Here is a 27,674-nt window from a genome sequence, read left to right as displayed (position 1 = left end):
TGAGTTCCAAGAAACTGTCCAGCCTCATAAATACTTCACGACTACATAACATGCCTTTCTGATCTGTTCCATTGGCAGCTTGACACATGACCGGCAGAGACTATAGTGGAACTCTGGTCACCCTCTTTGTGGCTCCCACTCTGCTGGGAGTAAGTGGGAATCCATTTTGAGCTCTCCATCGCCCTCCTGTGGAGCGCTGTGGAATAACAGGAGCAGATCCCAGGAGCAACTTGCCTGTGTCCCAGCCTGCCCTACATACACACAGACTTTAGGCTTGAAGGCTGTCTTCACCACACAGAACACAATGGTGAACATGTAATTCAAGATTTAAAGAGGACACCGGGGGTGCCTGGGTGGCTCAGGCATATGCACAACTCTGTATTTCTGCCCAGGTCAAAGCAGTTTCTCACTTCATATTTTTAAAGGACTGCATTACTAATATTTTTTCCTCCCTATATTTCTAAGTTAAGTTTATGCTTTTAAATCATTTTACATAGAAGCAAATGTACCCTGCTATGCTTGGGGTCAATCAGGACCACAGGATCAATTGGGACCTACCACCCTGTGGACTGTGGAAAATAGTGACAACAGGGTGGACACTCTATGTGCCTCCTTGTGTGTCCTTCAGCCCGTAGCCCTCCTTCCTTCACACTGGTGATCTCCTGAGCATACTACATGCACTCACATGCCTGATGAACGAATGAATGCATGAATGGGTATCGGATGTGAGTTCCAGACAAACGCTACAAAATGGCCACGATCAAATCTGTGCTTGTGAGGCACAGAGAGGGAGGTCTGGGGAAGAGAAAGTATTGAACACACTTTCTCTTTCAGGACCACAGACAGATCTGTGGAGGCACAATTGTCTTTGCAAAAAACACCATCCTGGGATAATGGACTGTCCTAAGGAATAAACGGAAGAGAATGAGGTTAACCTGCATAAAGAAATAGACAAATTCCACATGGCGCTTTCCTAGGTAGAAAATCAGTATTAAAAACATGAAAACAAAAACAAATTAAGGCAGAGAGCTGTTAAATATTCATGAGAAATGCAAATGAAAGCTGTTTTTTCCTGCTTGCAACTAGAAGGAAGTGCTTTCTTTTTATAAAGTGCTCAGCTATTAATTAGAGGGTGATAAATAAAGAAATCACACTCAATTTAAAAATGAGATCTAGACTCAATAAGCTGTGTGTTCCATTCCCCAATACTGACGCTTAGAAAAAGGCAGTGGCATCTCTAGGGTAAAAGAGTAGCTCAGTACTCAGCGGAAGTAGCTTTAGTACAGAGTCCACTTTCTAGTATCTCTTCCGATGGGAAGGAACCTTCAAAGATATTCAGGAGAATAACCTTGGGCCCAAAGGTTGGGCCGAGATGTGTGGAACCACAAAGCTGGCAATGTACTCACGTCTCACATGGTACAGTGTGAAGAGAAAATAATGCTTACTGTTTACTTAAAACAAATCCTCAAAGAAAGATTCATTGTCTCTTATTTAAGTTAGTGTGACCAAAGAATCAATATGGTTAATTACACATTTAATTAAACGTAAAAACCCTTCCCTATGTTGAACACCACTTGACTGTTTGCTGAGCAGTCTAATGGGTTTAAAGTACATTTATATAACTTTACTGTTTGAATCTCTGCTGCCAGTAATCTAGTTCTGTCTGTTAAAAAAAAAAAATGCCAGTGATTAGTAATGCTAATTTCCCCAGGGTTGGCCTGGAGAGATAAACGTTACTGTTTGGTGCTTACAGTCTGAGGCCTGGTTCTAATACCAGCATCACCAAACACTTTATCTTCCCAGATTTTTTCTGTTTATATATTTAATTGTGTTAGAGGAATTAAAAACGCCTGAAAGATTATTACATTGATCATTATAACCAGTTGGGCTGAAGTTTTTAATAATTGCAGGACTCCCTAAATACAATTTGGGTTTTAGAATTTGCATTTGACCAGAACTACCCTTTTTCTCTACTTTGGGCTCCATCACTTACTAACTGAAACTTTGGGCAGATTATTTAACTTAGGTTTTGTGGCTGCAAATGGTGAGATTATTAGGATTTATCTCAAATGACTGTTGTGATGACTCGGTGAATTGATTCACGTAAAATACTTAGCCTGGTGCCTGTTACGTCATAAACACTGTATGTAGGTTTGCTGTTATTGTTATTGGGTCCTGTAACCTCTGACCCTCTCCAGGCTGAACCCACAGCAGTATCTGCCCTTAGGGCTGTGGGGGGAAATACAAGTGGAACTGAATAGGTCAGTTTTCTTCAACGAAATTAATTTCACAGATATTTGGATTAGATATGCTTTCAGGAAGAGTCAACGAGACCACTATCTCCAAGGAGACTGTGCAAAAAAAGGTTAGTTTTAAAAGCCGTGTAACAATTTTTGTTTTGATTTCAATAAAGCCTCAAGTCACATCGCTACTGGCAAATTCAGTTAATTTGAAGCATTTTCTGATATTTGCTTTCTATTATGACTATTTTATTTAGAACACAATTACTCAAATAACTTTGTCATTTCCTAAAGAACAAAAATGCCTGACAATATACCAAGAATCAGAACTGGTGTTTCATGATATAACAGGAGTGACTGGAAGCTTTGGAGCAAAAGCAAAGCAGGAGTTCAGGGCTGTGGCTCCAGCAGCGGAAACCCTCGGAGCCTGGGTAAGCGAGTTAACAACACGAGGCCTCTAGTCGTCGTCAGGGGCACAAATGGGCTGGACCAAGGAACCCATGTCTCACTCCAGTGATAAGCAGGTACGGTTTTTCTAATGATCTCAATCAAGCTCTTGTGTGTGCAATCTTTGCATTTAAAGAGCGTGGGAAAAGAAAAGGACCAACCATCTTTTACAGGAAGGAAGTCATTCCCCATCTTTCTCCAGAAATTCCTGCAGGAAGCTGCCACACGGAGCAGGGCAGAGGAGCTGGCCTGAGTATAACGGGAAGATACGGGAGGAGGAAATGTGTTGAAGGAGAGGGTTTATCCATGTGGGTGGAATCTGACCATGTACGGAGATGGGAGGAAGTAGGAGTCCCAACTTACTACACATTTGCTGGTGGTGACATGAAGGCAGAGGCCGAGAGATCCCTGGCTTCCTCTAATTCAGCAAGGGTTATAATCCCCCCTGAGATCTAGTTACTGAATGGCTGGACCACCTTGGCATTGACTGGAGCCCTGACTGCATGACCTCCTTGCCATGGAGGCCTCTCCTCATCTCGCTGATGGGGGAGGGAAAGGCTGGGTTCTGGCGAGTGGGGGTGCTTTCCTTTCCTCCCACAACGGAAGGGACAAAGGACAGTGCTACGGCCTTTCGTACCCTAATATGAAGGCACGGGAAACAAATGGTCACGTAAGAGACCAGCATCTCATTCTCTATTACTCCAACCTTGAACTTCAGAGGCCAGATGGTACAGGCAGGAGAAAGGTGGTTAGAAATTTAGAAAATTATAAGACTTTACAGCTTTGTACAAGGCTTATAACCTACCCAAGCCTCAGTCTTACAGCAACAGAATGACGACTCAGAGCGTCTGCCTGGTAGAGTTGTAGGTAAGATTAAGTTTATATATGTCTTAAATTTATATACACACACACACATTACTGCGTCTACAGCATGCATCTGCCTTACATATCCTGTATGTTGTAGATTCAGCAAGTTAGTTGGAAATGACCCTCAATGAATGTGTTTAATATAGAGTTCATGGCCCATCTCTACCACAATGGCACCCCCAGACCCACTTTGGTAATATTTTGATATGTATGCTGAGAACAGTGCACTTCCTTCATTAAGCAGAGAATGGCTAGATATAAAAGAACATTTTGGAGTTTTGTTTCTTTTGATGGGTGGGGAGACGGATCTTCTCCCTTGAAAAATAAAAGGAAAACAAATAAAATATTTCACTTCTTCCCAAGCACTAGGGCATAGTGAAGCAAACCCTGATTTATTTGAAAACATTTTTAAATGTTTATTTATTCTGAGAAAGAAAGAGACAGAATGTAAGTGGGGGAGGGTCAGAAACAGAGGGAGACACAGAAGTTGAAGCAGGCTCCAGGCTCCAAGCTGTCAGCACAGAGCCTGATGCGGGGCTCGAACTCACAAACTGTGAGATCATGACCTGAGCTGAAATTGGACGCTCAACCGACTGAGCCACCCAAGTGCCCCATTATTTTCTTTTTAATTCCTAAGTTATTTCAAATCACTTTGGACCTGGTCATTCAGGAAAGTACTTAGCAGTGCTTAAATATTTTCACTTAAAAGCTGCAATTCTGTGCAGAGAATTAGCAGGTACACCCCAGGTCCAGGGGCTGCACGACCATCTTATAAAGGCCAGGTTCTGAGTGAGAAGGAGTACTTTAGCGGGGCCTTTGTTTCCCCACTCCCTCTCAAATAGCTATGTCATTTGCCCTTCCCTCTCTGGCAGTGTGGGTCTGGAGCTCCTAACTGCCTTTCCTTTGGAGTCAGGGACGGCGTGGAGGGAGGCTGGGCAAGATGGCGGCCCGGCCTCCTCGCTGTCCCTAGACTGACCTTGTTCCCTGCAGCACCATCAGATACAGCTCCCGTTGTCAAAGGTTTGACGTAGAAAAGTCAGCCCGTATTTCCCTCAAAGTCTATGTTTCTCGAACAAGGTCAATGCAGAGTTGAACTTTTTGGAGCAGGGGCAATGAAAATTAAAACTGTAGTGCAGAGGCTGTTCACTCACTTCTTTAATGGGCCAGAAAGGCCAGACAAACCGCAGTGCAAGCCCAGGATAAGAGGAAAACAGGACAAGTATGGTGACTAACCGACGCCCGCTTCTGATTTGGGGAGAGGTGGTGACGGGCAGAAGACCACCTGGTACCCGCCAAGTCAAAGAGCCACTTGGCAGGGCAGTGGTGTTTCACCTTTGCAAAAAAGGCCAGAAATCTAAATGTAATGCTCAATCACCAGGTTTTTCAAAGTTGGCAATTAATACAAATGTGTGGCCACACTGTGCTGACCAAACATAACACATGTGCGGATGGCCAGTTTGGTGGCCATGTGGGTGGAACACTGGAAATGTGTGTCCAGCAGCAGTGCAGGGAGAGGGAAGGCGGGAAGGAAAGAGGGTATGCAAAGTCCACCTTGTACAGTGTGTGTGTGTGTGTGTGTGTGTGTGTGTGTGTGTGTGTGTGTTTGGTAGAGGGGGGTCAAAGGGCCTTGGCACAAGGACAAGTGGAAAGCGAGCAGAGGGCTTTGTAGCGTTCCTGATGCTTCCTGACATGGAACTGAGCCACCTTCTCTCCCGGGGAAGTCTGCTCCAGGGAGAAGGGAGAAAGCAGGGCTTCCGGGCCCCAGCGATCATGTGCTGTGCAGGGACCCAATGGCAGGCTGTTGCTGGGGAGAGAACGGCTGGCTCACAGGGATTCTCCAGAGTGAGAACGAGGAGCAGGCGTTGCTCTGCCCCTTGTTGCCAATAGCAACTCTCATGCTCTGTTCTTCTTCTGCATCTCGGGGCTGCCGGTCCCTTCTGGCTGTCTCCCTCTCTTCTCTGTGCAGTATGCCTTTCCCTTGTCACATTGGGGTTGCTATGTCATTGCTAGGTGGTTGGTATTAATTAAGATGGTGGGTGCAGGAGGGATATGAGGGTCCCTGACAAGGGTGATCATAGAGTACTATGAAAAGGGGCAGAGAGGTCTTGAACCTTTATGTTCTAACTGCCCAGAATATGCCTCTAGGAAAAGGGAGCAGGTCACAAGTAGTCCAGGAATTGATCCCAGGGAAAGGGTGTATCAGAATCCACAATATATACAGGGGAAAGAAAGAACCAGTGAATTTTTGTTATGCAATGATAAGATACAAAGACCCTGATAGAAGTATGGAAAAAAGTCAAAAGTCCAACATCTGGCCTACCCTGTAGAACTATGTTTCTCAGGCTTGAGTCAGTTGTATACTAGCTGCACAATTTTTAACCATATTTTTACACCACCCCTTCTCGTATCCACTAGGTATTTTTCTTTAAAGTAGGTCAAGTTTTTATGTGAATCAGTTTATTAAATTGGAAGGTTGTACCACTGCCCACCTTAAGAAGCCAGTATCACCTACTGTAGAGAGAAAGCAGCAGGAAAAACAAAAATTACAAGTATTTTGCACAGACCAATGAAATCATCTCTCATACTACCTAGTATGTATGTGTCCTTACAGGATTACCATCGTAAGGATTAGAAGAAAAGTCAGACAACCTAACCAGCTGACTCTTGGAACATCACCCTCTCTGAAAAGCTGCTTTGTGTAGCCAGGAAAGATACTTCTTGAGGTGACAACTCAAAGGGCTTCCATGTTATTACTGGGCTCCACTGCTCACTTTGGTGGACAGTTCCTTACCTGGAAGGTGTGGTGATAATGACTTGTTGTGCAAATAGTAGGTACTTAAGAGGTGCTTTAAGAGGAGTGATAGCATATGGAAAAACCACTCACTAAGCCTTGGTATATGTGAGTCTATTCAAGATTTGAGCTCATCCAACAGAACATCACAGGAAAACCCTGCCCTTCCATCTGTAAAACACCAAAGGCCAAACTCACCACTTCTTGGACTTCAGGCGAGGTGCTGGGTTCCGGGGAATGAGGAAGAGGGCTCTCATGGGGTGCATGTCACAGAGAGCTGCAAAAGACCAAAACAAAGGGCAGCTCGGGTTAGGAGGCCAAACCCAGGCCAAGCCCCATGCTTGCCGTGCAGCTGATGCTACCAAATGGCTCCGAACCCGCGCATGTCCAGTGAGCAGAGTTAGAAGGCTACAAAGCTTCTGTTTGTTGAGCACTTAAATGAGCGGGTGTCTTACAAAATATGCACTTCAACTAGACACTGTTAGCATTTCTATTTGTACTTCATATTTAAGAAAACTAAGTTACAGGGTCAAAACCTCTGCTTTGCCATAAATAACCATCTAAGATTCAAAGTAAACAATATCAAGATAACAACTACAATGGAGATGGTACTTTATTTTTAATTAGTAAAAGCCTAAGTCATAAAATGAAAGATACAGGGTCTATTTCTTATACACCAAAGGCTCATACAAATGCAATGCTATCTACATAGATTTTTAGAGTATAAAGCATTAGACCAGAACACCTTTATGTCCGTACTTGAAATATCCTGATGGCTTTTCAGGTTTCATGACACGTTTATTGTTTGTTTGTTTGTTTGTTTGTTCATGGGCCCCAGGAAGAACACAGAGCAAGGCAAAGAGGGTCTGGTAGGAAAATCATTAAAATATCTCAACTTGTAAACATGGTATTATGGTTTATAAGAAAGGACTCATGTGTCCTTATTTTAATCAAAAATTTTCACAGGTTTACTTTTCAAACATCGGGGGGTATCCTTTCCTTTGTGCCCAGAATATGAATATATTTTCCCTAAAAGCTAAAGGATTCTGTGGGTAGAAGTTTATTTTCAGCCCCCTTTACTACTCATCAAGAATGATAATATGACTTTCAGACAGCAATATACTATTTTTCTGATTCATAAATGCCTATTAGCATTGCCAATGATGGGAATTTTGTCATCAAACATTCCAAATCAATCATGCTTACAGATGAATTCTACCACCTCTAGAGTGAGAAAGAAGACTGTGATAATGTGAAGATAAAAAGTCATAGAAGCAAAACGACGTGCCATGTGCAGAAGGGGCCTGTTTTGGTTCGGGTCCTCTTAAAAGGCAGACACTAAGGCAGCACTAAGCATGAGAAAATACTACCACGGAAAATTCCTGCTTGAAAGGAAGCAGGGAGGGAGCCAGGATGGCTGGGAGATTTTCAATTTGCTCTGCAAGTCCGATCAGGGTGAAAGGAAGAGGCAGACGAAGTAGGTGGAAGTGTGTTCTACTGTCTTGCCTGAGCAAACTAAGCAGTGAAACTAAAGAGTGAGAACTGCCTACAAAGGCATCCCGTGTCTTCAGGAAAAAGGTCTGCCTTGTGTCCCTGTCAGGCTGGGTCACTGACGGGAGGGCTTTGGCGGGGGTGGGTACAGCGGGGGTGGCAGTGGGCCTTTGGTGAGTTGCACTTCCTGTAAGGAAGCCTGTGGGGCACACGCCTGCGGCCAGCACGGGGCTGGTGGAGGCTCTGCAGCACCAGCACCGCAGAGCTCAAGGCACGGAAGAGGTTCCCCAGATAGCCAGAGCCCTGGCCACTCTGCCTCGAACCTCAAAATCTAAACATCAGTATTTTGTCAGGAGTGAGAGCAATTGAGTATGCAAGTGTCTGCATAAGCCGTGCGCTGGAAATCAGTTCTGAATTTTTGTCAAGTTGAAGTTTCTAGTCTGTGTGGGGTGGCCCCAGTTTTGCATGAGGCGAAGGGCCATTTAGGAAGAAACTACATACTGAATCAGGAAAATAAACAAGATCCCCAAAGGTTGCCTCCCTTTTCTTTCTTTTTCCCTCTTCACACCGTTCTTCACACACAAGATCTTCACACTGCTCTGAGATGAATGGATTTTGGTTGATTTAAGATGGCTTTGCTTTCTAAATATGCCAGCTCGAACCCACGCCAGGCCTGGTGTAGCAGAAGCAAAGCTACTACAGCGCCTGGCAAGGAAGCTTCGCTCAGTCACTGCAGAGCAGACCAGCAACAGATGTCATCCGAAGAAGGTACTTACGGGGAGCGCCTTCTGCCATCTCGATAGCAGTGATTCCCAGAGACCACAAGTCACTCTGAAAAAGATAGAAGGCATAGACACATGCATAAATGCAGTCAACAGAGAAGAACTTGGTTTAGCCTGGTAATTGCTCCAGAACTGCCTGTAGGAAAGCCATTCGGTCATCTCTTTCTGAACCTATTCTGCCCGCTGAGCCTAAAAGCAAGAACAGCTTATTCCACTCTTCCTGGGTAGGGTATCTCACAGTATTATCTGACACATGGTGAGTTTCCAGTAAATGTATGAAAAAGGACTATAATGTCTCAAAAATTAATTGATCACCAAAATTTATATATTGGCTGAACCCTATGAAATTGCTGCTATTTGACTGTTTTTAATACCTTTATTGAGAGTAGAAATATCATATCATTAACTGCCTATATTTGAAGTCTATCATTTGCAAAGGTTTGACATGTATGCACCTGTGAAACCATCATCACAATCAACACTGTAGATATACCTTCCCCCCTCCCCCCCAATCAAAGGTTGCACTTGCTCCTCTGGAGTTTCCCCCACTGCCCTTGTCATCCCCTGACTCAGTTCTGCTTTCTGTCACCATGGATGAGCTGGCATCTTCTGAAGTTTTATATAAATTAAAGCATTCCATTCTTTTCACTAACGTAATGGATTGAGGTCCAGCCTTGTCGCAGTATATATCAGAAACTTCATTCCTTTTCATTGCCAACCAGTGTTCTGTTGTGCGGATATACTACAATTTGTTTATCCATCCGCTTGTGGATGGACAGTGTTTCCAGTCTGAGCTATTGCAGATAAAGCTGCTGTAGACACTCATGGACAAGTCTTCGTCTGGACATATGCTTCTATTTCTCTGATGTAAACACCTAGTTGTGGACTAGCAGAATCATATAGTCGGTGCATGTTCAGCTGAAAGTTTTAGACCTACAAAAACAGCAGTTTCATACTGTTTCACCAAATCAGATGAGGACAGGGAAACTTTGGGGTCATATTTGCGTGTTTCTCCAGTGCTTAGAACAGTGGCAGGTGCTTGGTATGTTTGCTGAATGAATGAACAACAGTTTCTATCTTGTAAGAGACAACATGTAAAATAGAGAATCCACAACCTTATATTCTTTCTTATGATAAGACTTTTATGTTCTCATTGGAATTTTCTAGGCTAAAGTCTCCACCCCTGCCTATGTAATCTACGCCTGTAACAGTGTGCTTCTCCCCCACTCTGTTCAATGGCTCAGTTGTCTCTGAAGAGCATAGAAAGGAGCAAATCGAAAGAAAGGGAAAACCAGGTTAGGAAACCCCATAAGAGATGCTTGCTGCTTCAATGTCCTGGTAGCTGGGTAAGAAAACACAGTGTGAAATTTGGTTCAGTGGCCTACAATCCTGGTGAAAACTTTCATCCACCTTTTCTTTTCAGTATAACCTGCATTTTGTATTCCAAATTGTCTCCTGGAACCTCACTCAGATTATGAAGATCAAAGTTCAGTTTCCTTGATATTTCCATCAAACAAATGTCAAGGCCACATGAAAGGAGATACACCTGGAGAAGGACTATGAAATCCATGCTGAGTCATTACCCAGGACTAAACTTCTCAGCATCCCAGTACCTGGTGAGTGACAGCCAGGTGTGTTTGGTATTTAAACAGAGGTCTGCATATATATGCAGAGGACTTTCTGGGGGGCAGGTCTAGCCTCTTGCTTGAAGTGTAATCTGCTTTCATTTATTTATTCATTTATTTATTAAAGAAAAAGAAAGAAAGAAAGAACAAAAGAAAGAAAGAAAAAGACTGTGTGTGCATGAGCAGAGGAGGGGAAGAGAAAGAGAGAGAGAGAGAGAGAGAGAGAGAGAGAGAGAGAGATTGATTCTTAAGCAGGCTCCACACCCAGCACAGAAGCCGATGCGGAACTCAATCTCAGGACTAACTGTGAGATTATGACCTGAGCCAAAATCGGGAGTCGATGCCTCACCGAATGAGTCACCCAGGTGCCCCAAGTGCAATCTACTTTAGAGTAGGTGGCTAGGGCCCATGCTAACCCAGTACTAGGGCCAAGAGGGGGTACTTTTAATCCATGAGCCCATGAATTCATGTGATACAAATTCTCAGTTCAACTTGGGATAATAACACACCTACACAATACCACTGTTCTCAGATGAAAGTCACTTCTCTGCCTAGAACACAACTCAAGAAGGCTACTATCCTCCTTTCTCTTTGTTATATTTCAAGATGTATTCGAAGTTGTCATTAGACACACACACACACACACACACACACACACACACACACACACACGTCTACACAGCCCAGCAAGTGACGGAGTTTTCCTGCGGGCTCCTGGCTGCGTGGAGCTCATGACGAAGGCCCAGCCTGCCATTACAGGCTGGCTCAGGAGCAGTAACTGGTAAAGATGAAAACACAGCTCTCTTGAACCTGGGGGCTTATGGTGGATTAACACAGACAATCATTTGAGAACATGACAAAAACACTGAGTCACTCGCTGTGCAGGAGGCATTCAACAGGAAACGCAGCAAGAACAGGCTGGAAATGGTGGGTTGTGCTATTTTGATAGGATTTCAATGTTTCCAGGTCTTGGTGGTTCTACCATTTTTCCCTACATCTCCAGAAATCACGTGTTTCTGTAGCGTGAAATGAGGCACAAATATAAAGGTGGTGCACAAATATATAGGTGGTTCTATGTCTCTAAGTGCCACAGCAGGGTCACATTTAAATGGCCCTCAAGTCCTGGAAGCTTGATCTGGTTTGAAAGCCAACTGAGAGCCCATGCACCTGAAAGGAAATGATGGGGCTGCAGGGAGAAGGGCTCCAGGCCAGTCCTCAGATGGAAAAGAAACAGCTCAGAAAACCCAGGCATATGTCTGCCTCTGGGTCCTTGCTCTGGCTATGTCTGCCTGTAGCAACTACCCTAATTACGTGCTGGTGGACCGCCTTCTCTCCATAAAGTCTTTGTTCAAACGCCAGTTTTTCAGCGAGGACCACTCAATCTCCCCTCTGGCACTGCCAGACCCCATCCCCTTCTGCACTTTTGTTCCCCAGGGAACAAATCACCTTCTAACAACTGTGAAATTCACTCACCACTAGTTTATATTGTTTTGTGTTCATTGTTTGCACCCCCTGCCTCCAACACACCCAGACTGGATAAAACATAAAATACGCAAGGCAGGTATCTTTATTCTGTTACCTGGTATATTCCAAGTACCTAGAGCAGCAGCTAGCACATAGTAGGCACTTCATAAACAATTGCTGAATGAATGAATGAATGAGCAAACCAAAGATGCAAACAAATGAAAGATGTGTCCTAAGATTGTCAGACTCCTTGTAGATCACCTCCGACCCAGACAAGGGAAAATGACTTACCCAAGACCCCAGAGCAACTCAGCACCATGTTTGGGCCAGAGCTGGGTCTTCTGCCTCCTGAGTCATTTTTGCTTTTTAATTGTCAACACTACATAAAAACCTGACTATTCATCTTCTAAATAAAGTTTATCGGGGCCCATAAAATAATTGCTCCAAACTCCCTCTTCGTCTACAGGGAACTGAAGGTGCTGGTGATGGAATGGAGGTGCTGAGATTCAATGAGACACCCCAAAAACCAGTGCCAGGAAACTGGCATCGAGTTGCCAGAGGCAGCATGAATAGCCTTTTAAATCTCAGACAGGCCTGGGTTCAAATCCTAACTTAACCACAGGAAGAGCTCTGCTCAGAGCTTCACTTTCTCACTGTACAACACACATCACCATGACCTACATGCATAGTGTCTAGCATACAGTGAGCTCAAGAATACGAATTTCCTTCTTCTCTACTGTTAGGTGAGACTTCCGGTGCCTGCCCAATGCCATCCTGTAAGATTTCCCCCTCTTGGGTGGTTGGCTAACCCAACAGGTATTTTAAAACCCCATTTTCCCAGCTGCCTCCATTTCAGAGTATACACAAGCGAAACTGGTTTATCCAGACTTCCGGGCAGCCAAGGATGGTGGCTAAGGATGTGACATAGTTCTTGCCAATAAGACACAGGCACACATCTTCTGGAAGCTTCTGGAAAGTTTTGTTTTTCCTGATACAAGTGACAAATACAGATGATGTCCTAACAACTCTTTCCGACTTCTTAGTGCCTTGAATAAAAACATGATGTCTAGAGTTACAGCATCCATCTTACAACCATGAGGCAATAAGGTAACCAATGAATTATGGCCGGGCAGAATGGTAGGAGCCTGGGGTGTGAGTGTATCAGTAAGTCACTATACTAACCTGGACCGCCTGCCCAGGTGACGTAAGGAACAGACGGACAGCCAAAAGCGTCCTTAGTGGTAATATGTATACAGCTTATGAGGACACGTATTCTGAGAGCAGGAAAATGGAGAGGTCTCGTCATTAGGTGATCCTGGATGTACCCCCACAGGACGCAGGAAAAGTCAGCAAAGTGAGAGGTTTCTTTTACTCAGAACATATCAGCTCAGATTCCCTTTTAAGTAGCTTTCCCCTCAACCTCAAAACAATCCCTTTAAACCAAAGGCCACACCATCCCATGTCATGGGCCACCTCTGTCACATGACCAGGCCAGAAACTGCTTCTTCTTTAAGGCCTCATTTGATATCATCATTACAATCTTTTTTTTTTTTTTTCTGGGGCTCTCTTCTTTTCCAAAAGGAACATTTATATTCCTGACCATCCGTACCCAGAGCTGCTTGTAAGCTACGCTTAACTGCCCATGCTAGGCAGCAATAAACGTCCTTGACGGGGCTTGTTTTAAGCCTTTGGATACATTAGCAAGTCCCAAAGACACTTCAGAACTTAAATACGGGAGAAAATGTTCCAATTACAACTGGCAAGATAGATCACAGGAGACGAGAATGGGAAGAGGGAGGAACAAGATGGGGAGAGAGTCAGGGAGTGATAAGTTTCCTTCATGGCCATGGTGTGACTCATTCTGGCAGGAGCTGGGTAATTCATTATTCTAGAGGCGCTGCGCAGCCTGGCCTGTGGAATGATTAATAGCCCAGTCCTGTGTGCTTTACAAACAGAACAGAGACAAATTCTAGAGCCTCTGAGAAGGCAAGCACGCAACTTCTGTCTGGCTGCAGGGGAGTCAGCTGGCACGCAGGCAGCTTGGACACAGCAGAAGAGCATCCCTTTGGGGGCTGGGCTGCCCAACACGGAATGGAACACTTGCAAATGGCGGACCCAGTCACACCAGGAGAGAGACGCAGCGGGGCACAGTAAAGAGCTCCCATGCACATGAAGAGGCAGAATGAGCTCATGCAGTACAGACCGACCTAGAACTGACTCAGCTCTGACACAACTAGTTTGGTGACCTGGGGCAAGCCACTTAATTCCTCTGAGCCCAGTTCCTCACCTCTAACATGAAGAGAACACCTACCTTGCAGGGTTAATACCAGAACTCAATACAGTATATGCACAGCGCTTAGCACACTGAAGTGTGAATAGTGGGAATTTAATAAACTCTGGTATGGTTATCATTGACTGGCAGTTCAAGCATCACACCTATGTCAGGTAAGGTGGCAATGAACTCTGGCACTTAATGGTACTCAAAGGAGTCACCGGGATGATGCGGGAAGCTTATGGGAAGCAACAGGAAAGGGTGTACTCTTCCTCCTTCAGCCCTGTGGTCTCCCTTCACTGGCAGAGCCTAGTAAGAAGCCAGGTGGACAGGCAGAAATGGGGTTAGGTGAGTGCTAGCCCCATTATCCCAAAGCTCAGGGTAGCAGGGTAGTCTGGATTTGACAAGCAATAGCTTAATAACCAGCACGACCAGTGGAGTGGACTGAACCAGGTTTCACAGAGCAGAAAACAGTCTTTTGTTTTGTGAGTTTCTGTTATGGTCTCTGTGGAAATATTCAAGCTGGAAAAAGGAAATTATATTTATTGTGTGCATTCTCTAAGGGAAGTACCTTAATCCAGAGGTAGAAGTTACGGAAAAGTAGATTCTGACTCAATATAGGCAATTAAAGATGTGTCATACAAATACGAAGTTTGAATCCCAGGATACTGCTGGCTTTTTTTAGGTGCAAAAAATAAAAGGTCCCAAATGACGGTCCCTTCATATGACACACAAACACAAATAATTAACTATTGTTGGTGAGTAGCTGCCAAGTGTTAGGCACAGAATTAGCTCCTTTGCATATGTTAGCTCACTTTATTCTAATACAACTTTGTAATATACAATTTATTATTCCCATTTTATAGACGTTCAGGAAGGTTTAGATAACCTCTGAGGTAATGGAGCAAATAGGAGGCAATGTCTACATTTTAAACCACTGCTGTCTAACTTCAAAAGCTTGACTCTTACTCACTGGGTCACACACGTACATTCTACATTATGTATACCCAGCCAAGACAGCGAGTCACTCAGGGTCACTGAAGATGTTCAAGCGTAGGTTGTGACTAATAATTCCATTTCACACATAAAACAAACTGAGAGCAGCAATCTCCAGTCCCTTGCTCATCTACATTTGTTATCTGATGGAAGGGAAAGTTTCAGAACAGCTTTACCACCTTCAGTTGGGGACCAGCCTGCAGGCCAGGGAGGTGCTGCTATGTGTCACTGAGGAATCATACACGTGGATGTTAACACGGAGCCACAAGGAATCTGTTTAATAGCAATTTCAGCCTCTTACTGGCGATAATAAAATGGTGTCTGTATCATCCCTTCCTCCATCCAGATACGGGTCGTGCCTTTGGTTGAATCTCAGTAGACAGGGGTCAGACCTTGTTTGAGAATATAAATCTCATTCTGGAGTCTGAATATTGCCCTCTCACGTCACACCCTACATGGTTTTTGGTGACTTCCAACGAGTCTGTGTTCTCCTTCCATCCTGCCTGAATAAAGCCAATTATTGGAAACACAGGAGAATGAGCACTTGCCCGACAGCCGGAGCACAAGACTCACTGAAGCCCTGGAGGAGACCCACCTCTGCCTGCAAACGACCCACAGCACCTGTGTTCAAAGTCTCATAAGCAGAGGTGAGGTGAATGACACACTACGTTAGTGCAGGTGGGGCCAGAGGATGGGGGAGTTGAGGGTTGAGGGGTTATGACTATCATTGGACTTCTCTTACGTTACTAATTCTATATAAACCCAAGGCGAGTTTATAGGGCTGGGTGAGCAGGACAGAAAAATATATAAAATAAAATTTTAAGCTCTCCAACCCCAAGCCATGCATCCATGGGGCAGGGGCGAGTAAGACTGTATCATCTGTACTAAGCTGTAAGCTGCTCTCTGCGTCTACCACTCCATCTTGGGTCGGTCCCACTTCTGCATGCACGCTGCCCCAGTGCTTGAGTGGTTGCATGGTTTTCCACGGGGCCGATGCTCTTGTCTTTATTCCTCCAGTTCCCTATTGCTGAGAATGTGGCTGCAGAGAATTTTCATTAATGAGTAATTCTGTTAAAGCAAAAGTTACATAGGACTATGAAATACTTGACAACTCCCATCCAACTGAACTGAAATTCAAATTTTAAAAATAACAATTTAAACAGCTTAGGAAGTTTGAGCAGTTTTATTAATTTTAAATCTTTTGAATGCTTATTATTAAATGAGAAAGCTTCCATTATTGCCCCACATACTTATCAGGGAAATGAAACCTTTCCTTTTGCTTGAAGTGTTTTGACAGAATTTCTGAAAACAAGAAAGGAAGGGCCTCTAGGGGGAAGTGAACACACCAGGCATATGAGATTCTGGTACTCCTCCTTCGGATAGGGGTTATTTTCACTCAGTTCCTTACTGTGCCTGGTAGATACCAGACAAAACAAGATCGCAATGAAAACTATGAGTTCTTTGGACTACTTTCCTACAGAGGCCTTTATTGTCTTGAATTGCTGTCGTTTTTTGAAAAACATTTACAGAAGTCTTTAAAGATATCTTAGATGAATAGTAGATGGTAATCAATAAATAATAGAACAGTAAAATAAAACTATTCTCTTACATTTTTACCTTCAATTTATTTTATTTTATTTTTTTTTATTTTGAGAGAGAGAGAGAGAGAGAGAGAGAGAGCGAGCATGAGCAGGGGAGGGGCAGAGAGAGAAGGAGAGAGAAGATCCCATCAGGCACAGAGCCTGATGTGAGGCTCGAACTCACTAACTGTGAGATCATGACCTGAGCTGAAACGAAGAATCAGATGCTTAACTGACTGAGCCACCCAGGTGCCCTGATTTTGTCTTCATTTTAAAGGAAGGTCTCTGTGACATCAAACTAAGCCTGGTGGCTTTCAAGTCATGTTTTGTTCCAAACATACCCCTAGGTGGAAAGTATCTATTGCACATTAGAGCCCAAAGCATCGACATAAGTTTCAGAGGCTGGGATATACAGCTGGGTCAAACTGACTACCAGAGGCACGACACCAAACGCCTGAACCTTGATGGGGTTGCAAACTAACTTTATGTGTCAAAAACTGCATGTACAGTCTCGCAGCTTGGTTAATTCTTTACAAGTGGTGGGTATTTAATAAATATGTGCTGAGTGAATGAAGAAATGGTTTTGAAAGGCAACATATTGTCACGTTGTCTCCTGGTGACAGACTACATACCTAAGAATGGTGAGCAGGAAAAAAAGGATACAATCTGGTGCCAAGAAAGAAGGAAGATTATATTCACAGAATCGCTGCTTCTCTAGTTCACTGTAAAAGTGCGAAGTGGTTGAAATGAATCTTCAAAGAATGTTCAAACCTTCCTTTTTGCTCAGTCTTCCTAACGTACCCTTTTGTGATGCTCCTTCTTGTACCCCTGACAATGATCAGGGAGACTCATGTTCATGCCAGGGCTTCATCCTCCTCTTGTACCACCTGCACTTGCAACAATCCTTGTAAATTAATTCTCACTAAGGTCTAAATGACTAATACAATGAACCTGCTCTTCATCAGGATTCCTTATTTTTTAATAAAAGACACAGAAATTAGTCTTAACTTTATTAATGTCTCAGGATACTTTAATACTTTAAAAGTGACATGGAGCTTCCAGTACCTCTGAAATCACCCTGTGTAGCACAATGCCCCCATACACCAGGCTTTGTCCACACCTAGAATTATGCATTAGGCTCAAAGGTCTTTTACTGATTCCAAACTATATTCCTTAGCCTTATTCTGAGGAAAGAGGACCAAGATATTGGCTTAATTCCAAGCTTTGGTTTTACCAGAAGGAAGTCTTCTTCTATATTAGTGAAAACATTAAGTCACAGGAATCTATTTTATGTCACAGAGAATAATTCCCACATACAGAACAACCACTCAAAATACTTAAATGGCTAAACCATGGGTAAAAGTTTGAAACACCTGTTATAAAGTGGTGTAAAATATCTGTGGCCCAGAAGTAGACTAGTTAGCACTTGTTAAGTATAACTACTGTTTGAAGAATTGCTTATAGCCAATTATGACACACATATCTGGCCTGGGACATATATTCTGTAGTGGTTCCTCTGAAAGGATTTACAAATTAAATTATTTAAATGTGCTTATCATTAGCAGTTTAAATAAATGACATTTATTTTGGCAAGAGATTAATTTTTAACTTGGCAGCTGTTTTCAGACAGATTGTTGTCAGGTTATTACAGTGCCTCACTTTGAAAGAAGGAAGACATGTACAGGAGATTATTTTGGTTTTAGACTTTCAGCTTGCATTTCTCTAAAGAGGCAAATAATTTCATCAATGCCCTAAGATCCTGGGTCCCAAAGACATTGCAATGTTGGCAGCTTTGTGACCTGATTTCAATAATAAGCCCACAAGTGGAGAACTAAAAATGTTCTTTAAAAGAGGAATTCTTCAAATATACTCCTCAGAAGCTGTTTTGTTGGTAAATTGGAGATTTATATAGGAGTGCATCATAGAGGAGCAGGGTAATATATTGGTAATACACTGAAAAGAGATTTGCAAGACGTGGGCACAAGCTCCAACTCTGAGAAGCCCACTAACTTGGGGTATACTTGCCAAGACCTCCAGCCTTCAACAGGAGGGTATTTGGAGCTGACCACTAAAGTCCTTGGGTGAAAAATCCATGCACCTGTGAAACAAGTCTCGGTAGTATCGCGTTTTGCTCAAGGTCGTCCTGTAGTCTACACAAAGGCCACAGGGTATCTCTTCATCCATCGCCCAGTCTGAAAACTCACAGTTCCTACATCCCATGTGCCTCCAATTTAAAAATCTCAACTTTCAGCCACAATTCATGACAATAATGTCACCCAACATTGTAGCTATCAATGGGATAGCAACCTCAAATTATGTTTGATTACGGCTAGCATAATGGAAAAGAGGGGGGCTTCTTGGAGAAGGGGAGGACTATCACCATCTAGTACAACACTGCTTTCAATTTATGAGCCAACGGCCAGTTTGTGATACAAAGTAATAGGCCACCAATCAAATTTCAATGAAACACCACAACAGGCTATGGAAATACCATAAAGTAGCTGCCAAGATCCCACTTCAATTCTCTCTCATTGAAAAGAAACTTCAAAAATTAAACTTTGAGCAATAGAGAAATGAGGAAGTCTATTTTTAATCAGAAAAGATGACCCAAGACAACATATTGGCTTCTTTTGGCATAAAAAGCTCTCACCATATGTCCTTTGCCAAAAGTCTGAACGATAATCAAAATAGAAATATACTGTCTTTTTTAAAAGTTTTTTAAAAATTCTAGTCAGTTGCCATGCAGAATAATATTAGTTTCAGGTGTACAATCTATCGATTCAACACTTCCATAAGAAATCTATTTTCTAATAAAAAACAAGAATAAGTTCAAGAGAATATAGGAAATGGTTTTAATATTTTTTACAAATAGGCAATCAGATACAATGAATGACTTCATGAAAAAGATTCTCATATGAATGTCTTATCATTTTAAGTTCAAATAATGCTTTTCAGTTCTTCCTTTGGATTACATAAATCATAAGCCCAAAGGAACATGAGAATTCTCCCACTGTAAGACTTGGGGCAGGATGTGAGGGATGGTTGTGAAACAATGAAGAAGTCATACCTTGAAATCATACGTGGCATCTGGGTTTTCATCACAGGCAATAACCTCAGGTGCCATCCAGTAAGGGGTCCCGATGAAGGTGTTTCTCCTGCCCACTGTTCGATCAAGCTGGGCACTGACACCAAAGTCCACTAGTTAAGAGAAGACAAATGCATAAAGTCAGTGTCCTTATATGGTGATAAAATGAATGTGCATTTTTTATTTTTACTGTGGCAAAATAAACCCAACATAAAATTTACAATTTTAATCATTTTTAAGTGTACAGTTCTGTGTCATTAAATACATTCACATTGTTGTGCAACCATCACCACCAACCGACTCCAGAACTTTTTTGTCTTCCCAAATTGAAACTCTGTATTTATCAAACAATAATTCCTCATTGTCTTCTCCTCCCTACCCCAGTCCTGGTAAGCCCCTGGTAAGCATCAGTACTCATATATAGTGGAGCATACAGTATTTGTCTTTTTGTGACTGGCTTATTTCAATGAGCATAATGTAATCAAGGTTAATTCACGTTTTTAAGGCTCAATAATATTCCATTGTATGCAGGTGCCACATTGTGTTTATCCATTCATCTGCCGATGGGCAACTTGGGTCACTTCTTCCTTTCAGCAGTTGTGAATATTTATTTTTAAACTGTGTGTATAAATGGATAAAGTGTACTAATGAGGAAAGCACAAAATGCTGTATTTGGTTAAACCAAGGGTCCATAGGGACCCAAAACAGGTGTTGAATAAAAAGCAAGCTTGTTTGCCATAAAAGAAAACACTTAGAGGATACAAAGAAAGTGGTTACGAGCCAAGTTTCTGGAGTCAGACTGCCTCAGTTTGCGTCCCATTTCTGCTTACTAGTGACGTGACCTGGGGCTAGCAGATCAACCTCTTTAATCAGTTTCCAAATTTATAAAATGAGGGTGATAATATTTACAAAGAGTTGCTACGATGCTGAAGTGAGATAATCTATGTAAGAGTGTTATGTACAGGGCCTGACATAATAGTCTCTAAACAAGTGACCATTGATTAATGATGAGTGAATATTCTGAGGATACGTTATCTAGCCAACACACACACACACACACACACACACACACACACACACACACACACACACACCCTTCCTAAGAAATGTATGCTTTTTTTTAAAAAGAGAATTACTCACGAGATGAAAGTTTGGCCCCAAATGCTAACTAAGAAAAAATGGAAATTACGTATTTTAACAAAGAGGCAAGAACAAATGTTTAGGATGTAAACACAGGCGGTCTTTCAATCTCTTTGAAAATAAAGAATCATACGGGCAATACCTCCTTCCTAGATGAGAAAGTGCATATCCTAGGGAAAGCTGTCAATTCATGCTCTTACTCATAGACACCAAGCAGGCAAATGCATGTGGAGATTCTCTACCTTCTCTTCCCACCAGATTTGTGGGAGGAAGCGCCAAGGAGAAGGGTGGCCTCACAGATAACTCTGGCAAACGGAAGTAGGCTACTCAGCAAGCATACAAAGGAGAATACGGAACACCCATTTTGTGCATGTGCCCTAGGTAATAATGAAGTTAATGTAAATATAAGGTAAAATGTATGGGAATATAGCAGGAATTTATTATTCTAAATATGTCTGAGGATATTTTTCAATAAACAAATGGGTTATCACTTCCTGTTGCAGCAGCAACAAGGCAAACAAATGGTAAGATACAGGAAGCCATTTCAAGGCCAGTCACTTCTAATCTAAAGAGTTTTTACTTAAAAAAACACATTGAATTTTGGGGCACCTGGGTGGCTCAGTTGGTTAAGTGTCTGACTTCTGCTCAGGTTATGATCTCACAGTTTGTGGGTTCAAGCCCTGCATTGGGCTCTGTGCTGACAGCTCAGAGCATGGAGCATGCTTCAGAATCTGTGTCTCCTTTCTTCTCTGCCCCTCCCCATCTCAAAAATGAATAAATATTAAAAATTAAAAAAACTGATTTTTTCTACATATTGATTAAGCAAGTGGTTTTGTCTACTATATTGTATACCAATTCACTTCTCAAGCACTTTTAGAAAATGTTTTGAAATAGACACAGAAACATTTTCCTCTTCATTCTTTAGTACACTGACCTCCAAATTCATAGTGACAAATTTTTGTTCATCAAAAACAAAACAAAATGGAAAACATGATGAGCTGTTGAAGTAATCCTATCGATTCCCTCAATTCCTAGGCTCACTGGATCCGCCTGTTCTTACCTAGTTTAACTTCTGCATTCTCAGTCAGCAAGACATTCTGCCCTTTAATATCTCGATGAATCACTTTATGCTGGTGCAGATGACTCAGCCCCTGGAGTAACAGAGAGTTGATAAGGGTTAACAGGAACAGAAGCTAAATTGCAAATAAATTATTTGGGTTGTCAATGATCCAAAAAAGATGTGAACTCACCCAGAGATACTTTCATTATCATACATCTTTCATATGTGTATAGTGCTGTTCTCAACTAGGGAACTGATCAATATAAACTAACAGACAGAAGTAGTGCTGGCCATGCCTGGCGCTGTAGTAATGAGCTGCTTGCTGGGGCGCCTGGGTGGCTCAGTTGGTTGAGTGGCTGACTTCGGCTCAGGTCATGATCTCAAGTTTGTGGGTTCAAGCCCAGCGTCGGGCTCTGTGCTGACAGCTCGGAGCCTGGAGCCTGATTCTGATTCTGTCTCCCTCTCTTTTACCCTCCCCTGCTCACACTCTGTGTGTCTCTCTCTCAAAAATTAAATAAACATTAAAAAAAAAATGAACTGCTTGTGTCTCAGCACTGATCTCAGGTAGCATGGATCCGAGCAGACAATGATGTGGTTCTGGCGTGCATGAGTTTCTGGGGACAATACTGAGAAAAGTGAGGGCTGCCTACATGTACTGGTTTGTAACAGAGTCTAGACTCTCGTACAGAAAACTAACCTGATTTAACTAAGTCTTCCACTTTTTTTAACATCAATATCCTGAATTCAAAAGATACAGGTTACATTATGTCATATAATTTTAACTAAGCACAGTGAAATATTTCTCAGACCACGCAAGAAATTTTCCATTGCCATTAGCCAAAGTGGCTCACATTAAAAAAAAAAAAACCATTTCTCTTTCCTTTGTTTGGCATTCATAGCTACCATCTTTAGTGCTTTATGATATTTATGACTTTGTGTTCATTATATGAAATAATTATTTGGTGACATCCAAACCTGATTGTGTTCCATTTCTCCACGAGTTACTCTCACTTTGGCTTCTCTGTGGTCTGAGTTCTAAAGTCTACAGACTTGATTTAAAGTAGTGATATAGTTCTCAGATAAAGGATACCTAAAATAACCTCAAATTGGAGTCTTAAAGCAAATTATGTTATGCTAACACTTGTTCATTCAAGGTGTTATATACTCAGCTATTGCCATCTTACTATTTATAATTTTCTGTACCTTTAATTTTCCTCCATAATGACAAAACCCTGGTGTGAAAATTTTATATATCTGAAATCCCTTGTTGAAAAGACTCATCAGGAGAATTGGATGCTCAAAAAGATCCATGTGCATTTTCAAGAATATCAATAAATACAAACCATGAGAGTTTGAAGCACTGGCTTGAGTCCTAGAAAACTACCTTTCTTATCCAGTCAGTTCAGCTCAAGGTAGACATCAAGCAGATTAAAATGTACGGTTTTACAGCATCTTAACATCCCATGAGGGACGGATGATCTCTTGGCCTCCTTCACTACCAAAGCTCTTGGAAACAGGTAGCAGGTAACAGCTCCCACAAATGAGCCAAATGCCATATTTAATGACATCATATGATGCATGGAGGGTTAGCTCTGAAACTTCTTGTGATTGAATGTCCCTTCTAATGAGTCACCTTATCTCAAATGCCAGTATCTTTTGGGAGAATGTATTGGAAGAAGGAAGAAAACGGTTCTCACACATTCTACCCAAGTATTGAGAGAGAGGCATCAGGTGATGAACCTGATGTTTTCAGAACCCTGGAGAGCACCTGGGCAATCCCCAGGCTTCCCCATCCAGGGTTCCTCAGAAGCACAGAAAGGCATATTGCAGAACCAGCCCTGAAGACCCAACAGATTCTTGGCACCACTGGGAGGTCTCGATGACCAAATAACCCTTCATGCTTTCTCTAAATGAGTAAAATTCTGAGTCAGAAATTCAAATGAAGCTGACAAAAAGGTACCTCAATACTTGAAAATAAATGTCAGATTTGAAGGAGAGCAGTAGCCATACCTCCTTGTTCCCTACTCAAATTTTGTTCTGTATTCTTTTTGCCCACTCCAAGCTGCGGAGGGTTTATTCTGTGTTTGCTCTTAAGAGCTTTATTTTTTGAATCTTTTACATTTATGTCTCTAACCCAGCTGAAATTAATTTTTTAAATAAGATATAAAGCAGGTTTCAACTTTCATATTTTCACGTGACTATTCAATTGGTCAAGCACTATTTACTGATAAGGACATCCTTTCCCTGTGCACTGCAGTGTACCTGTTCCACAATGTTTTTCTTGTTCCTTTGGCCATCTGTGTATTTGTGTGACAATACCTCACTCTGTCTTATCTACTCAGTAGCTTTATAGTAAGTACCAATAACTGGCACCATAACTCATCCAGCTTTGTTTTTCTTTTTCAAGATTGCCTTGGCTATTCTTGGCCCTTTGCATTTCCATATAATGTTTTAAAAATCAGCTTGTCAAGGGGCACCTGGGTGGCTCAAACAGTTGACCACTTGATTCTTAATTTTGGCTCAGGTTATGATCTCATGTTTTGTGGTTTTGAGCCCCATGTTGGCCTCTGCACTGATAGCTCAGAACCTGCTTGGGATTCTCTCTCTCTCTCCACCTTCCCCACTTGCACTCTCTCTCAAAATAAATGTGTTAAAAAAAATAAAGCTTGTAAATATCCACAGATACACCTAGAGAAATTTTGATAGCAATGAAACCATGGATCAAACTGGTGAGAAATAACATCTTTACAATATTCAATATTCTTATCTGTGAAATGGTATACACTTCCATTAACTAAAGTCTTCTTTAATTACTCTCACTAATATTTTGTAGTCTCAGTATAGAAGTAATTCACATCTTTTGATAAATTTACTTCTAAGTATTTGACTTTTATGCTATTATAAATGTTATTTTCTTCCTTCCTCCCTCCCTCCCTCGCCCCCCCCCTCTCTCTCTCTCTGTCTTTCTTTCTTTCTTTCCTAATGTGGTTTCAATTTTTTAATGTCTTCCACCCACCCACACATCCATCCACTCGAAGCACATAATCTATCCCTCAAAAGTATATCTTGGGCACGTCATGAAAATAGTTTTAACTTTTATTCCCTTAGATTAAGAAGGCAGAGCTTATAAATAAATGATTGCAAAGCAGATCTAGTAATAATGTTCAGCGAACATACAAGAGACTTCATATTAGTAGGAAGAGATAATTAAACTAGTCTGAACTAAAATCTGACCAATTACCTTCTTCTTGAATTGAGCTCAGTACACATGACACTATTGTCCAGATTGCCTGACTGAGATTAGTGGGCAAAACTGGACAAATAGACATAGTCTTATCTAGCTATTTTGATTTACGTGACAACGTCTCAAAGAACTTTTTTTAATTTAAAATCAGTCTAACTAGATTACAAATGCTGAAATGGTTAATGTCATGCAATGTTTAAACCAGTTGTAATCTTTCATAAGTGGAAAACTCAAATGAGTAATCAAAATACCTCTAAAAAGTTCATTTCCTAAGTGAGACCTTATCTCTGATGGTCTAAAATCAGATTTCTAATTGGAAACACCACTGGAAACGGTTAAGGAAAGTCAACCAGTGTTAACCCCCCCAAATGAGAGTGCACATGGCCTGATCTGAATGGCTCCTACTTCCTTGGAGCGGACCCCTACCGCCATCACTGTTAGCATAAACCTTTTAAAAGGTCTGCAATACTTTTGTGAATGTCAGTGGAAGGTTGGTACAAAGTTCAACACCGCCCAAGATACTCCATGTTGTTACTCACTCGTAAGATCTCCCTGCAGATGTACGCAATCCATTCTTCCTTCAGCGTGTTACCTTTTGTGTTCTTGATCAGGTCGGTGACAGAGCCAGCGCCACAAAACTCCATCACCAACTGGCAAAGGAAGCAAACATACCATTATTATAATTATACTTCACAGCTTCCGCTGGGTTAAGAAAGCATAACTCATTCCAGTTGGCTGCTTTAGAATACCATTCCTGTAAGGAATAAGTGATCGTAAGACAATATATAAAACATAAACTTATATCTTAATTTCTTTCCAAAATGATGGAAAAGAAAGATTATTTTTAGTTTTCCAATCTGAAGATTATAGTTGGAAATTGAGAAAAATCTCCATATTCTAAGTATTTTTAAAAATGAGGGCAGATGTAGTTGAGAATATCTCCACGTTTTTATCCAGCAATTGATATCATCTTTCCTACAGAAGTGGATCATTCCCCCGTTTGAAAGAGCTATGGTTTTCCGGGCAGTCCAATGTTAGAACAATAAACTGTATACTGTTTATGCTATTGGTTTGTAAGTGGCACTGTAAGCTGTCAGGATGGGGACTATCTGTTTTTAATTAACTTCAGTAAATGTTCCCAGGAGGGTAGACACATCAAATAAATTCAATAAACAATAAGCCTTAATTTAGCACCTTTCATCCAAAAAGCTTCAAGTTCTCCATAAATATAAACTCATTACAGCACTCAGCAACCTTATCGAATAGGCAGAAAATAATCCTCTCCCTTATTTAATGGAGAAATAGAGACTAGAAGAGGACAAACAATCCATCTGATTTGACATTCATTTTCTAGGTTTAGGAAACATCCAATTCCATATTTTCTCCATTTTCTTAAAAGTAAAAAAGGTCTTCAACAAATGTCATCTTGTTAAGTACTTATATATTTTTGGGAACTATATGAAAAGAATTCAGAATAACTGGTGATCACTCTCTGACTAGACACTAGAAACAGAACTAAAATGGACCCAGAATGAAATCACATCAATGGTTTTAGCCTTATCCAAATGTATATTCCTAACATTAATACCATGGTTGCCTATTAGAAACTCAATAAAACTCATGAAATTGAGTTTCATGGATGAGTTTCCAGTGCTTCTTCTGACTTGTCTTATGATTCCACGAATGGCAGGAAATCCTACCATCTTCTCCAGACTGCCAAGGGAAGTAAAGAGACCTATTCAGAGTTTTTGTAAGGAAATTTGAGAAGTGCCACAGTAGCTCACATGGCAACCCAATAAGGGTTGTAAAGTTATCATATATGATAGCCAGGAAGCTATCAGGGACCACAAGGTCATGTTAGAAAGAACTCTAGAGTCAACTTGGGGGCACCTGGGTGGCTCAGTCAGTTAATTGTCCAACTTCAGCTCAGGTCATGATCTCATGGTTCGTGGGTTCGAGCTCCATGCTGGGCTCTGTGCTGACCTATAGCTCAGAGCCTGGAGTGTACTTCAGATTCTGTGTCTTTCTCTCTACCCCTCCCCTGTTCATGCTCTGTCTCTCAAAAATAAATAAAATCCAAAAAAAAAAAAATTAGAGTCAACTTGAAGAGGTTCTCACTGGCCAATGATGGGATGATTAGAGCATCAATAAGAGTAACAACCACAATGGCTTGAAACACATTAAATATGCTTAACTAAATGCATTAATAAACAACCCTCAAAAATATATATAACTGGCTCTGTCTTATTTTGAGACTGGTAAATAAAGGGAAAGAGTCAAGAGTTTACACTGCCAACCTTAGACAAATTTTACCACTGGATAATTAAGTAATTAAGAAGTAAATCTTAAGAGGCAGTCCATGTAATAAATGAAGAGGACATAAGAGAATTAGAATATCAGTATTTCGTAGCCCCCGAATAAAGAATTTAAGTACTATCAATGGCTGCTAACATTAAAAAAAAAAAAAGAAGTAGCCAGATAGGATTTGCCTCTTGATTAGAATAACAACATCACCTAAGAAGTAGCCTTGCCAAAAACAAACAACAACAAACAAACAAAAAACACAGCATCTGATCAAGCATTTAGTTTC

General features: G+C 41.7%; 1 protein-coding gene across 6 annotated transcripts in view; it reads right to left on the bottom strand.

The window, feature by feature from the left end:
* TNIK (TRAF2 and NCK interacting kinase) overlaps positions 1-27,674 on the bottom strand; it is a 374,995-nt gene that overhangs the window by 101,632 nt on the left and 245,689 nt on the right. For all 6 annotated transcript variants that reach the window (XM_029939880.1, XM_029939882.1, XM_029939881.1 and 3 more), the window contains 5 exons: positions 25,624-25,734; positions 21,841-21,931; positions 19,623-19,753; positions 8,613-8,667; positions 6,544-6,622 (listed from right to left, as the gene is read on the bottom strand). In XM_029939880.1, the coding sequence (XP_029795740.1) occupies positions 6,544-6,622; positions 8,613-8,667; positions 19,623-19,753; positions 21,841-21,931; positions 25,624-25,734 (467 nt within the window). The remainder of the gene's footprint in view (positions 1-6,543; positions 6,623-8,612; positions 8,668-19,622; positions 19,754-21,840; positions 21,932-25,623; positions 25,735-27,674) is intronic.

Source organism: Suricata suricatta, chromosome 5 (genome assembly GCF_006229205.1).
Source record: "Suricata suricatta isolate VVHF042 chromosome 5, meerkat_22Aug2017_6uvM2_HiC, whole genome shotgun sequence".
NCBI lineage: Eukaryota > Metazoa > Chordata > Mammalia > Carnivora > Herpestidae > Suricata > Suricata suricatta.
This window is presented reverse-complemented; position numbering and strand designations above follow the sequence as displayed.